Source organism: Nycticebus coucang, chromosome 2, assembly GCF_027406575.1.
Source record: "Nycticebus coucang isolate mNycCou1 chromosome 2, mNycCou1.pri, whole genome shotgun sequence".
NCBI classification, from domain to species: domain Eukaryota; kingdom Metazoa; phylum Chordata; class Mammalia; order Primates; family Lorisidae; genus Nycticebus; species Nycticebus coucang.
This window is the reverse complement of record NC_069781.1, coordinates 114,460,008-114,472,306: the sequence shown is the minus strand read 5'-3', so window position 1 is coordinate 114,472,306 and position 12,299 is coordinate 114,460,008. Positions and strand designations below refer to the sequence as shown.

The window sequence follows — 12,299 nt, the reverse complement described above, 5'->3', positions numbered from 1 at the left end:
GGGAGAAAATACTCAAGTGTGGTTGATGGGATCTGATCTATGATCAAGGTTTCTAGAAACCTTCTGTTCTCTTATTTATCAGTAGCAGAGGAGTCTTCTCCATCCTCAGCATTGTGTATAGTCTCCTGTTCAGACAAGTCACCTTTAGCTATCTTGCCTGTTACATGCAGATGCATAGGACACTTACTTGTCAAGACAGGTACATTCAAATATCTTCCAGGGCATGCCTCCATAGCTTTTGTTAAAGCCACCAGAGATTTTTCAGGGTGGATTTAGAATGCTTGGAGACAAGGACATATAGTTTTAGATTCAACCCAAAAACTAAGTTGTCAGGTTGCTGACAGTTGCTATGAAAATCATCTAGTGCTGTGTTGGTAGGTGACTATCCCTTTACTTAGAGACTTTAAGCCCGGCAGGTGAACTTGTTCAACACTAATTTAAGATTCGATAATTATTCACTTCCTTAGACTACAATGTCTTTGGAAGCAGATATGATCAACTGTTCCTACCTCAAAGAATGCAGAAGAAACTTTTTTTTTGTAGAGACAGAGTCTCACTGTACCGCCCTCGGTAGAGTGCCGTGGCGTCACACGGCTCACAGCAACCTCTAACTCTTGGGCTTACGCAATTCTCTTGCCTCAGCCTCCCGAGCAGCTGGGACTACAGGCGCCCGCCACAAAGTCCGGCTATTTTTTTGTTGCAGTTTGGCCGGGGCTGGGTTTGAACCCGCCACCTTCGGCATATGGGGCCGGCGCCCTACTCACTGAGCCACAGGTGCCGCCCCAGAAGAAACTATTGTTACCCCTACCCACTCAGTAATGAAATGACACTTGAGCTATATAAACCTTTTTTTCAGATGCTGAGATATGTTTTCAAAGAGAAAATTTTTACTTTGGCTGTTTGCCTTGCCTTTATTTGTTCTGTGTTCTATTTATTCCCCACTTTTCTGAGACCTACTCAGCAGGTTCCCTGTCCCTGCCTCCTCCTTCCCTTTCAAAGGAAATCAAATAAACCTTGTAGTCAGGTGTGTTCGGGGAGTCGGGGTAGGGAGGGAAATGTTTTTATTTCAAAAGTGGGAAGGCAAAACCTGTATGGGTTTTTGTTTCTTTCTTTTTTAATTTGGAGACAGTCTCACTCTGTTGCCGTGGGTAGAGTGATGGTATCATAGCTCATAGCAGCTTCAAACTGATCCCCTTGTGTCAGACTCCCAAATAGCTGGGACTATAGGTGCCTGCCACAACGCCTGGCTAATTTTTCCATTTTTAGTAGTGACGGGTGTCTCATTCTTCCTCAGGCTGGTCTCAAACTCCTGAGCTCAAGTTATCTACCCGCCTTGGCCTCCTGGAGTGCTAGGATTACAGGCGTGTGAGCTATTGCACCCAGCCGTGTTTTACCATAGCTTTCTGTTAAATAAACATACTTCACACCTAGCAAAGGATGCCTACAAAAAAAATTTGTTTGCTAATTAAAAAAAATCATTAAGCTTTGGTCCACCTTTAAAAATTATGTTTCAGTAAATCTACTGAATTGCCCACAAAGTACTGGGACAAATGGCTAATTCCTATCATTTTCCTTATGACTGAAGGAGATATTTTCTTCATCGCCTAGCATGGTGTTTCCAGCCTGTAATCACAACACTTTGGGAGGCCAAGGAGGGAAGATTGATTGAAGTCAGGAGTTTGAGACCAGACTGTAGTGAGACCCTGTCTCTACAAAAAATACTAATAAAGCAAATTAACCAAGCATGGTGTTGGGCACCAGTAGTCCCAGCTATTCAGGAGGCTGAGGCAGGAGGATCTCTCCAGAGTTTGAGGTTTCAGTGAGCTGTGTTGACAGGGCAACAGAGCAAGACCCTGTCAAAAAAAAAAATAAATCACTCCTGTGTAAGAGAGTTGACAGGAGGCTCCTCCTAGCATTGACAGTAGAACTTGGTTATTCTCAAGGCCCACCCCTCCCGGGAGCTGGCAGGAGGGCCATCTGTGGCATTGTCTTGTAGGATCAGGAGCGTCTGGGCAGGCAGCTTAAGCTACGGGCAAAGAGGGAAGAGAAGGCAAAGCTCAAAGAGGAGGCCAAGCGGGCCAAGGAGGAGGCCAAGAAGAGGAAGGAAGAAGAAAAGGAGCTAAAGGAGAAGGAGAGGCGGGAGAAGAGGGAAAAAGATGAGAAAGAGAAAGCAGAGAAGCTGCGGCTCAAGGAGGAGCGGCGCAAGGAGCGGCAGGAGGCGCTGGAGTGAGTGCTCCCTATGGCAGGATAGGTACTGGGGCTGGTGCAGTAGCTTCCCCCTTGCTTCCTTTCCCTGCCACATGTGGGGCACGTGCTAGAAGGCGGTACCCTAGTCTGTCCTGCTCCCTCACCCTCACCCTCACCTCCGGCTAGGCTCCACTCTATGCCTGGGACCCTTCTGCTTTCCACCAACTCATGGGATTTTATATTTTTATTTTATTATTATTATTTTTTTGAGATAGAGTCTCACTATGTCACCCTCAATAGAGTGCCATGGCGTCAGAGCTCACAGCAACCTCCAGCTCTTGGGCTTAAGTGATTCACTTGCCTCAGCCTTCCCGAGTAGCTGTGACTACAGGTTCCTGCCACAACACCTGGCTATTTTTTTGTTGCAGTTGTCGTTGTTTTAGCTGGCCCGGGCCAGATTTGAACCCACCAGCCTCAGTGTATGTGGCTGGTGCCATAACCACTGTGCTATGGGTGCTAAGCCTATTTATTTGTTTATTTATTTATTTATTTTGAGACAGAGTCTATCTCACTCTTGGTAGAGTGCCATGGTGTCACAGCTTACAGCAAACTGCAACTCTTGGGCTTAAGCAATTCTCTTGCCTCAGCCTCCCAAGTAGCTGGGATTACAGGTGCCCTACCACAATGCCTGGCTGTTTTTTAGTTGTAGTTGTCATTCTTGTTTAGCAGGCCTGGGGCTGGGTTCGAACCCACCAGTCCTGGTGTATGTGGCCGGTGCCCTAACCACTGAGCTATGGGTACGAAGCCTAATGAAAGAATTGTCTGTGCCAGTTAAGCATTGGTTAACAGAAGCCTGTGTTTTTTGTTTTTTGTTTTTTTTAAGAGACAGAGTCTCACTTTATTGCTCTTGGTAGAGTGCCATGGCGTCACAGCTCACAGCAACCTCCAACTCCTGGGCTTAGGCGAAACTCTTACCTCAACCTCCTGAGTAGCTGGGACTACAGGCATCCACCACAACGCCCAGCTATTTTTTGTTTGCAGTTTTCCTGGGGCTGGGTTTGAACCGGCCACCCTCAGTATATGGGGCCGGTGTCCTGCCCCCTGAACCACAGGTACCGCCCACTGAAGTCTATTTTTATTCTAGTCACTTCATCGACTATTTTCTTTTTTTTGGCCGGGGCTGGGTTTGAACCCACCACCTCCTCCGGCATATGGGACCGGCGCCCTACTCCTTGAGCCACAGGCGCCGCCCTCATCGACTATTTTCATTTGTTAAAACCTATTGTAATCGCCCTCTTTTTAAATGTACATCTATTATGTGTTGTAACAGCTTTATAGTAAACAAGAAAGGAGTTCACACTCATCTGATGCAGAAATACTTACCATGTACTCAGCAGTTGAACATTGTGCTCACTTCCAGAACCAAAGCAAGAGGCCAGCTGAAAACCCATTTCGTATCTCTCTCACAGGGCTAAGCTTGAGGAGAAAAGAAAAAAGGAAGAGGAGAAACGGTTGAGAGAAGAAGAAAAGGTAGAGTATTTCCCACAGAATATCTGCATTCCTGCCTGTTGGAGAAGTGGATGTCCTGAGTGGGGCTCTTGCCTAAATTGCCACCTAACACTCTCTTGGTCTGGGCATAGCAGATGGCTCTCACAAGGACAAAGGAGTCTGTCTAGACACGGTCTCATGGCTTGTTCTCAGTGCAGGCCTGTCACACACCTCCTGCCTCAGCCTCCCAGCACTACTGCCCACACGGACGACTCTGACATTTCGAGGTTGGCTGGCAATCGATTGCTGGTCGATGGGTTTTAAGAGCTCAAGTCACAATTACACCTTCAACTTAATGATGCATAGGATTCCACTGTGGAGGCCTTGGAGCATTTTAAAGCACACACTGTCCTTCCTCATCTCCTCTTACATTGCAGCGAATTAAAGCAGAGAAGGCCGAAATCACGAGGTTCTTCCAGAAACCAAAGACTCCACAGGCCCCCAAGGTGAGTGCTGCTTCCTTTGACTTTAGTTTGTGTGCTTTTGTACTTTTTAAAAATGAAAGGGTATTCATGAGTGAGATGCTGCAGTGGGAAAAAAAATGAAAAGGTGCTTTCTGGCTAGCTAGCTTTCCCTTCATCAAGATAGCAGGAGCCTCTGGTGACCCCAGACACTTTTATTTATGATAGTTGGAGGTTCAGTATTTTGTTCTTTGCTTTACCCCAAAAAGGCAAAAAGATGCCATGTCTGATAAAAAGAAAAATGCTATTTTCAGAGATTGCTTTGTGAATAGTTTCCTATCAGGTATATCAGAAGATAACCTGGTCCTTACCCTTGGGAAATTTATTTAAGTGACAGTGGTTCAACAAGGTGCACAATCTGATAATCTGAATCTAATGTACATATACATTGTGTAATGACCACAGAGCCACTTCATTCCTTTTCATTGCTATGTTGTGACATTTCATAAAGCCATGATATCCTAGTTTCTACACCACCTCAGTGGTGCAGTGAAGGTACCTGAGTGGCACTGTTTTTCACATGTGCATTTTCTGGGACAACCAGCTGTTTTGAGCTAGGCTGATGCCACTGCACTCTGGCTTGGGCAATAGAATGAGACTTTGTCTCCAAAATAAATACGCTGTCCTAATTATTCCCCCCCTCTCCCCCCCGCCCATTTTTGATTTGAGACAGAGTCTCACTCTGTCATCCTGGGTAGAGTGCCATGGTGGCATAGCTCACAACAACCTCAAACTCCTGGGCTTAAGCAATCCTTTTGCCTCAGACTCCCGAGTAGCTGGGACTACAGGCCTGCGCCACCACGCCCAGCTTGTTTTTCTGCTTTTAGTAGAGATGAGGTCTCACACTTGCTGAGGCTGGCCTCCAACTTCTGAACTCATGCAATTTACCCATCTCAGCCTCCCAGAGTGCTAGTAGCTAGTATTACAGGCATGAACCACCATACCTGCCTGTTTTTTCTTTTTTTTTTTTTTTTTGAGACAGAGTCTTACTTTGTAACCTGTAGTCCCAGCTATTTGGGAGGCTGAGGCAAGAAAATTGTTTGACCCTAAAAGTTTGAGGTTGTGAGCTATGATGTCACAGCACTCTTCTACTGAGGGTGACCAGGTAAGACTCTGTCTCAAAAAACAAAAAAAATCCCTGCCTGGATTTTATCCCTGAGACTCTCCAATGGCTCTGCTATGTAGCCATACCATTGTGGTCTACCAGCCTCAGCCATCCTCATGTGCTGCTAGCTTTGGGATCCACTGATTTAGGTAGTAAGAATGCTGAAGAAGGTCAAGGAAGAAGGAGCTCAAGTATACCAGGGTAGACAAGGGGCAGAGACAGATACTAGACACTGACACTTCAGGTTCACACCAGGCTACTGCTGTGTTGAAAACATGCTTTGTGTCATAAACTAGTTTATATTTTAATAATCTGGCTCTGGAGGAGCTGGTCACTCTTCCAGTATCTTTGTTCCCTCCCTAGATGCCAGTTAGTGTCTGGTCCTAGCTCACCACTCAGTTGAGGCGTGGAACAAGGACTTTTTCAGGACTGAGTCTGTTCCTTTGACTTAACCTGGATGAATCTCAAAGCCTATCTGCCTTGGGTCCAAGATTCATCCTCTGCACCACTCTGGGATTCTATAGGGTCTCTTCTTGATTTTAGACCCTCGCCGGCTCCTGTGGGAAGTTTGCTCCCTTTGAAATTAAAGAGCACATGGTTCTTGCTCCTCGGTGTCGGACCACCTTCAACCAAGACCTCTGTGATCGGCTAGACCAGCTCCTCCAGCAGCAGAGTGGAGAATTCTCCTTTCTGAAAGAACTGAAAGGCCGGCAGCCCCTCAGGTCTGGACCCACCAGAGTTTCCGACCTCAACAGAAACATCTTTAACAGGTTAGAGCCCAAGGAGACTGTCTTTTGCCCATTGGTAGTAGACAGAACCCCAGGAAACCTGGGACAGGGCTGGCTCTGGCTCAATCCTGCTGCTGACTTACTATGGCCCTTGGGCCAGTCATTCCCTCCCAGTCCTCAGGCCTCTGGCTTCTTTCCACCCAGCCTTCCTATCAGCCCCAGAAACACTTCCCAAGAGGGATCTTGTTTCTGTGCTGATCTCTCATTAAAGGGCATCCCCCTGCCCTCTTCTTTCTGATCTGTGTATTCCACACACCCCCCTTTTAGAAATGCTATGGGGCAGCAACTTGACACCCCTCCTCCTCGTTTTCCCCCTATGCTATACCCTCCTGTATCTAGCCCCTGAATTTGCTCCTGACCTTCCTTTGGTAACAGTGATGCTGCTGCCTAACAGTTGCCCATCTTTTCAGAATTGTTATGGCTAACTTTACCAGGGAGACCCCAGGTGGCATATGAGTGAGTTTCAAAAGAGGCACATTCCTGAGTGCAGTGTTTTTACTTCCCAGTGATGTTGTGATTGTGGAAAGCGGGAAGGTTGATGGTGTTCCAGAACACAAGAAGTTTGGCAGGATGAAGCTATTGCAGTTCTGTGAGAATCACCGACCAGCGTACTGGGGGACATGGAATAAGCAAACAACAGTCATCGGTCCGCGGGACCCCTGGGCCCAAGACAGGGTAAGCAGATCACAGGTGTGGCTGTGTACCTCTCCTGTCCCTCCTGTACTGCCTTGTTGGAACTGCTCACTTGAACCCTATAAGTGTACTAGCTTCTGTACTTTGCCCTCTTCTTCCTACCCTGAAGGTGATCGTGATGCCTCCTGTTTCTTTTCTCAGAAGCTCCTGGACTATGAGGTGGACAGCGATGAGGAGTGGGAGGAGGAAGAGCCTGGAGAATCCCTATCCCACAGTGAAGGGGTAATGACAGGCCTGCAGCAGTGTCACCTTCTAGCCAAAGGCTGTGGTGGCCCCAGACTGAGTCTCACATGTGCCTGGTGTCTGACCTGCAGCATGGCCTAAAAATTCAAACCCACATTTCACATTTGGATTTCCATCTTCTCTTGGGAAGCCTCATTTGGGGCACTCATGTGCCTGGCAGCTGTGGGTTGGTGCTTAGCTTCATCTGCACCCTGTTCACCATGGCCCATAACACCCTCTTCTCCCTCACCTCCAGCCTGATGTCTTTCTCCTCTAGCCTGCTGTGACCTAATGGGGTTTGTGCTGACCCTCATAGTATGTGTAGGAATTGCCCTTGACATGGCAAATGTTGACAGATTTCCCCCTTTTTTTGGAGACAGCATCTCATTTGTCTTCCAGGCTGGAGTACAGTGGTATGCTCATAGCTCACTGCAGCCTTGAACTCCTGGACTCAAGTGATCTTCCTGCCTTAGCTTCCCAAGTAGCTGGGACTACAAGTGTGCACCACCATACTCAGCTAATTTTTAAATTTTTTTTGTAGAAGCTAGGCATAGTGGCTCATTCCTATAATCCTAGCCCTTTGGGGGGCCCAGGTAGGAGGCTCCTTTGAGCTCAGGAGTTCAAGACTAGCCTGAGCTCATCTAAGTGTCAAACATTGGAAAAACAGAAAAATTAGCCGGGCGTTGTTTCAAGTGTCTGTAGTCTCAGCTACTCTGGAGGCTGAGGCAGGAAGATTACTTGAGCCCAGGAATTTGAGGGTGCTATAAGCTATGATACCATGGCATTCTACCCAGGGTGACAGAGTGAGACTCATCTCAAAAGAACAGAAAAAAGGGCACACAGTGGCTTAAGTCTATAATCCTAGAACTCTGGGAGGCTGAGGCAGGTGGATTGCTTGAGCTCAGGAGTTCAGACCAGTCCAAGCAAAAGCGAGACCTCATCTCTACTAAAAATAGAAAAATTAGCTGGGCATTGTGGCAGGCATCTGTAGTCCTAGCTAGTTGGGAGGCTGAGGCAAGAAGATCGCTTGAGCCCAGGAGTTTGAGGTTGCTGTGAGCTATGCTGCCACGGCACTCTACCCAGGGTAACACAGTGAGAATGTCTCAAAAAAAAAAAAAAAAATTGTTTTGTTTTGTTTTGTTTTTTGGTAGGGATAGGGTCTCTTGCTGTGTTGCCCAGGCTAGTCTTGAACCCCTAGGGTTCATGTGATTCTCCCTCCTTGACCTCCTGAGTAGCTGGGACTTCAGAAGCTACCACCACACCTGGTAATTTAAAAAAAAAAAAATGGAATCTCACTGGTCTTAAACTTTTGGCCTCCAGTGATCCTCCGGTGAAAGTGCTGAGATTATAGGAATGAGCCACTGTACCAAATCCTGGTTTATATTTTCATAGGCTCATACTCTGTTTTCCCATATGATGAACTTAACCTTTTTCTCTTTTTGAGGATGATGATGATGAAGTGGGTGATGATGAAGATGAGGATGATGGGTTTTTTGTGCCTCATGGGTACCTGTCTGAGGATGAAGGTGTGATGGAGGTGAGGGAGGAAAGGAGCAGTGACAGCGGTTCCCTACCTGCCTGGGGCATCTCAGCATGTGCTCCACTCCTCATTCCAGCCACAGAGGGGATTCTCATGGGTTGGTTTGCAGACTTGGCTGAACCTTTACTTCGTTTTGTCTGGGAAGGGATGGATCTTGGAGATGAGGGGAAATTCTAAATGAGGGGAGCTATAGGAACAGAAACCCTAGTATAAGAGAGCAGCTGTGGTCTGTGAATTAGAAGGATGGAAACCTTTTTAGCTGAAGTACAATTAACCTGCACCATCACACACACACCTTAAGTATTCTGTTTTGTGACTTTCAACAATTGTGTGAATTTGTTCAACCACTACCCAATATGCAGTGTAGAACTTCCCTGTCTCTCCAGAAGACTCCCCATGTCTCTGCAGGGGGGCCTGCCTACCACCACTTTCTGAATTCTGTAACACTGGAACTTCTGAGGAATCCATATTTAGGGCTCTGAAGTCCTGTCAGGGTACAGCATTTGGAGGTGGAAATTGAGTAAAGGTCTAGTGGGCTTGAGCTTGAAGGACATATACTTCTTATATGTCTCTAACCAGGGAAGCCCATGGGGGTCTCATTGCACCCTCAGAAATATCTGTCTCAGGGGGTGGTCTCAGGCTATGGGAGCAGCTCTGTGATCCCACATTGACCAGGAAATTCAGACTCACACTAAGAAAGATGGTCTTTAAAATAACTGACTGGCCAAAGAAGTCGAGTGTGAGTCATTGTTAAATGGAGAAATGCTCTCTGCCTACATCCTCATGTCCATGGGGCCGTGGGGGAAACAACCTGGTGGTCACCTCCACGCTGCTTCTTTGAGTAACTTTGCATCCCCATCTTGTCCTCTGGGTACTGGGACCTGGGAGAGCCCCCCATGGTGGAAGGGCTGAGATCCCAGAGAGAACCTTCTGCATCCTGACCTCCCAGGAGTGTACTGACCGGGAGAACCACAAAGTTCGACAGAAGCTGAAGGCCCAGGAGTGGGATGAATTCTTGGCCAAGGGGAAGCGGTTCCGTGTGCTCCAACCAGTGAAGATCGGCTGTGTGTGGGCTGCAGATGGGGACTGTGTGGGTGCTGACCTGAAGGTGCTACAGCAGTTCACGGCCTGCCTCCTGGAGCCAGTGCCTGCTGAAGAGGAGCAGACCCCCATGGCCTCCAAGAAGGAGAAGAGGGACCAGCAGAGTAAGTGAGGGGTTATGTCTTAGAGAGAAACATGGCAGGGAATTAGCTGTGGGAATTTGCTGCCTGTCACTTTTGAAGCAAGTGTGTAGGTACTGCCCTCCTTCCCCCGTTGGCCCTCAGTGAGGGTGAGGTATGTGCATTCCTCCCCCCATCAGCCCTGTCTGGACATGTGTCTCTGCGTCTCATGCTCATGTCCCCCTCCCACCAGTCCTGGCCCAGCTGCTGCCACTGCTGCATGGCAACGTGAATGGGAGCAAGGCCATCATCCGGGAGTTCCAGGAGCACTGCCGCCGGGGACTGCTCACTGGGGGAGCCAGCAGTCCCCCAAGCCCCACCTCTTCCTGCCCACAGACCCCTACTGTGGACACTGCCATCCCCTCCAAGGCCCTGCTAAAGCGTATCATCTCCGAGAACTCAGTGTATGAGAAGCGGCCAGACTTCAGGATGTGCTGGTACGTCCACCCACAGGTGCTGAGGAGCTTCGACCAGGAGCACCTGCCTGTGCCGTGCCAGTGGAGCTATGTCACTATGGTTCCCCCAGCCCCCAGAGAGCCCAGAGAGGACAGTGGTGGCATCTCCACCACAGGGCCCAGCCAGGGGATTCCCATCTCACTGAAGAGGAAGTCTGCAGGAAGCATGTGCATCACACAGTTCATGAAGAAGCGCCGGCATGATGGCCAGGTGATGGGGTAGCCAGGGCCTGCTGGGGCTGGGGGGTACTTCTGTGAGGGCTTTATATATATTGGGGGGGGGTCAGTTTTTGGCCAGGGCTGGGTTTGAACCCACCACCTCCGGCATATGGGGCCGGTGCCCTACTCCTTTGAGCCATAGGCGCCATCCAGGGCCTTATATTTTTTAAGAAACTACTTTTAAGAGCAGTTCATAGGAAAATTGAGCAGAAGGTACAGAGATTGTTTTGTATCCCCACCCCATCCCTGTCTTCCCAATGTGGCATCATGGATGCTCCACAGTATACATTAAGGTTCATTCTTGCTCTTCAGTGGTCTGTGATTTGGGCACACAGAGAATGGCATGTGTTTGCCATGATAGGATTGTACAGAGACGTTTCTCTGTCTTAAGATCCCTTGTGGGCCATTTGTTCATTCCTCTGGCAACTACTCATCTCTTCCTCTCTTCATAGTTTTGCCTTTTTCAGAATATCTTATAGCCGCTACCACATGTAGCTTCTTTCACTTAGCAATACGTGATGTGCATTGACAACTCTTCTGTATCTGCTTGTGGTTTGATAGCTCATTTCTTTTTCGCACTGAATAATATTCCATGTGTTCGCTTTATTTTTGCGCTTTCGTTCTTTATCTCTGCGTTCATTGAGCATAGTTGTTTTGCACTGCTTCTGCACCAGGCACTGCCACATCTTGTAGGCACGGGGATGTTCACAATGCCATCTGGCTGAGACACAGACAGGAGCCCCTTGGGTGGTTTGCTGTGCGATTACAAACTTATATGTGCCTGGAGGAGCCAGTACATGGAGCTGTGGGATGCGATACAGGAGGCTGCCTGTTCACAGGAAAGGAAACCTTTGTGCTCAGAAAGCAGGGGTCCCTGGAGCCCACCCCTGGCCACAGATGGGCTTTGTTAATGTTCACTGTATACTTTCTGTCCTCCCTGAACTATGAATGTACCTAAGTTTCTCTTCATACATTGCCCCATGAGTGTTGGGCCTTCATCTGAGGCTGGCGTCTGGTAGAGTCACAGTTTTTTAGAAACTTGGTTTTAGAGGACAGGTTGAAGGCAGCATAAGAGTCAGCATCCCTGCCTTAATCCCATAGCCCTCCCCAGAGGTGGGTGCATCTCAGGGAGCTTCATGCCTGAAGGTGAGGTGGTGGCAGAGGAGGAAGACAGGCAGTACACAGTGGACATCCCCAAACCCCTAGCTCATGGCCACTGTTCTGACAATAACAGTGCAGGGCAGAGAGATGGGAGAAATTGTTCCTGAGATGATATCTAGCTAGTTCCCTGCTGCCACCAGACACATGTGGCCTTTGACATGCTGCAGACCTCCCTAAGCTGTCGCCTGTGAAGGGGACCAGCAGGACATTGCGGGGTGGTGGTGCAACTGTTTTGCTGCTCATCTGAGCCCCCATCTCTGCATGGCTTATGAGTATGTTCAGCTGCCTATGGATGTGGCTCAGCCCGGTAAGTGCCCACAGTATTGGTGGCAAGGGCTCCAAGCCAACACTCTCCCCGAATGATGATGTCTGTTCAAGCCCCTGTTTGAGCAACAGGATGGTGTCATCATTGTTGCTGTTACCCAAACAGTCTCAGAGGGGCCCATGCGTGGCTGCAGTGGCTGAGATGAGCACAGGGGAGGGGAGTGCCCCAGATGGACAATGACTGAGGCTGGAAGAGCCCTTAGTTGGTGGCGCTATCTGAGCAGTGCTCACAGGCCACTGACCTGGTCAGCCATCCTCCTCTGGGGAACCCCTGTGCTTCTGGGGTGTTCTGTCATGCTGTCCTTGTCTGCCCTAGATGGTATCCCCAGCCTCCTCCCACCTTGTCTGTCAGGGCAACCCCCTCTCGACAGCATGG

General features: G+C 48.7%; 1 protein-coding gene across 3 annotated transcripts in view; it reads left to right on the top strand.

Moving 5' to 3' along the window:
• The window catches only part of CHAF1A (chromatin assembly factor 1 subunit A), a 36,161-nt gene that overhangs the window by 19,045 nt on the left and 4,817 nt on the right, over window positions 1-12,299 (top strand). Inside the window, exons 5-13 of one of the 3 annotated variants that reach the window (XM_053579626.1) lie at window positions 1,997-2,226; window positions 3,657-3,717; window positions 4,113-4,181; window positions 5,845-6,071; window positions 6,596-6,764; window positions 6,927-7,004; window positions 8,449-8,541; window positions 9,494-9,749; window positions 9,958-10,430. In XM_053579626.1, the coding sequence (XP_053435601.1) occupies window positions 1,997-2,226; window positions 3,657-3,717; window positions 4,113-4,181; window positions 5,845-6,071; window positions 6,596-6,764; window positions 6,927-7,004; window positions 8,449-8,541; window positions 9,494-9,749; window positions 9,958-10,430 (1,656 nt within the window). Of the gene's footprint in view, window positions 1-1,996; window positions 2,227-3,656; window positions 3,718-4,112; window positions 4,182-5,844; window positions 6,072-6,595; window positions 6,765-6,923; window positions 7,005-8,448; window positions 8,542-9,493; window positions 9,750-9,957; window positions 10,431-12,299 lie in introns of all 3 variants that reach the window. The other 2 variants (XM_053579633.1, XM_053579621.1) reach the window with 2 other exon arrangements.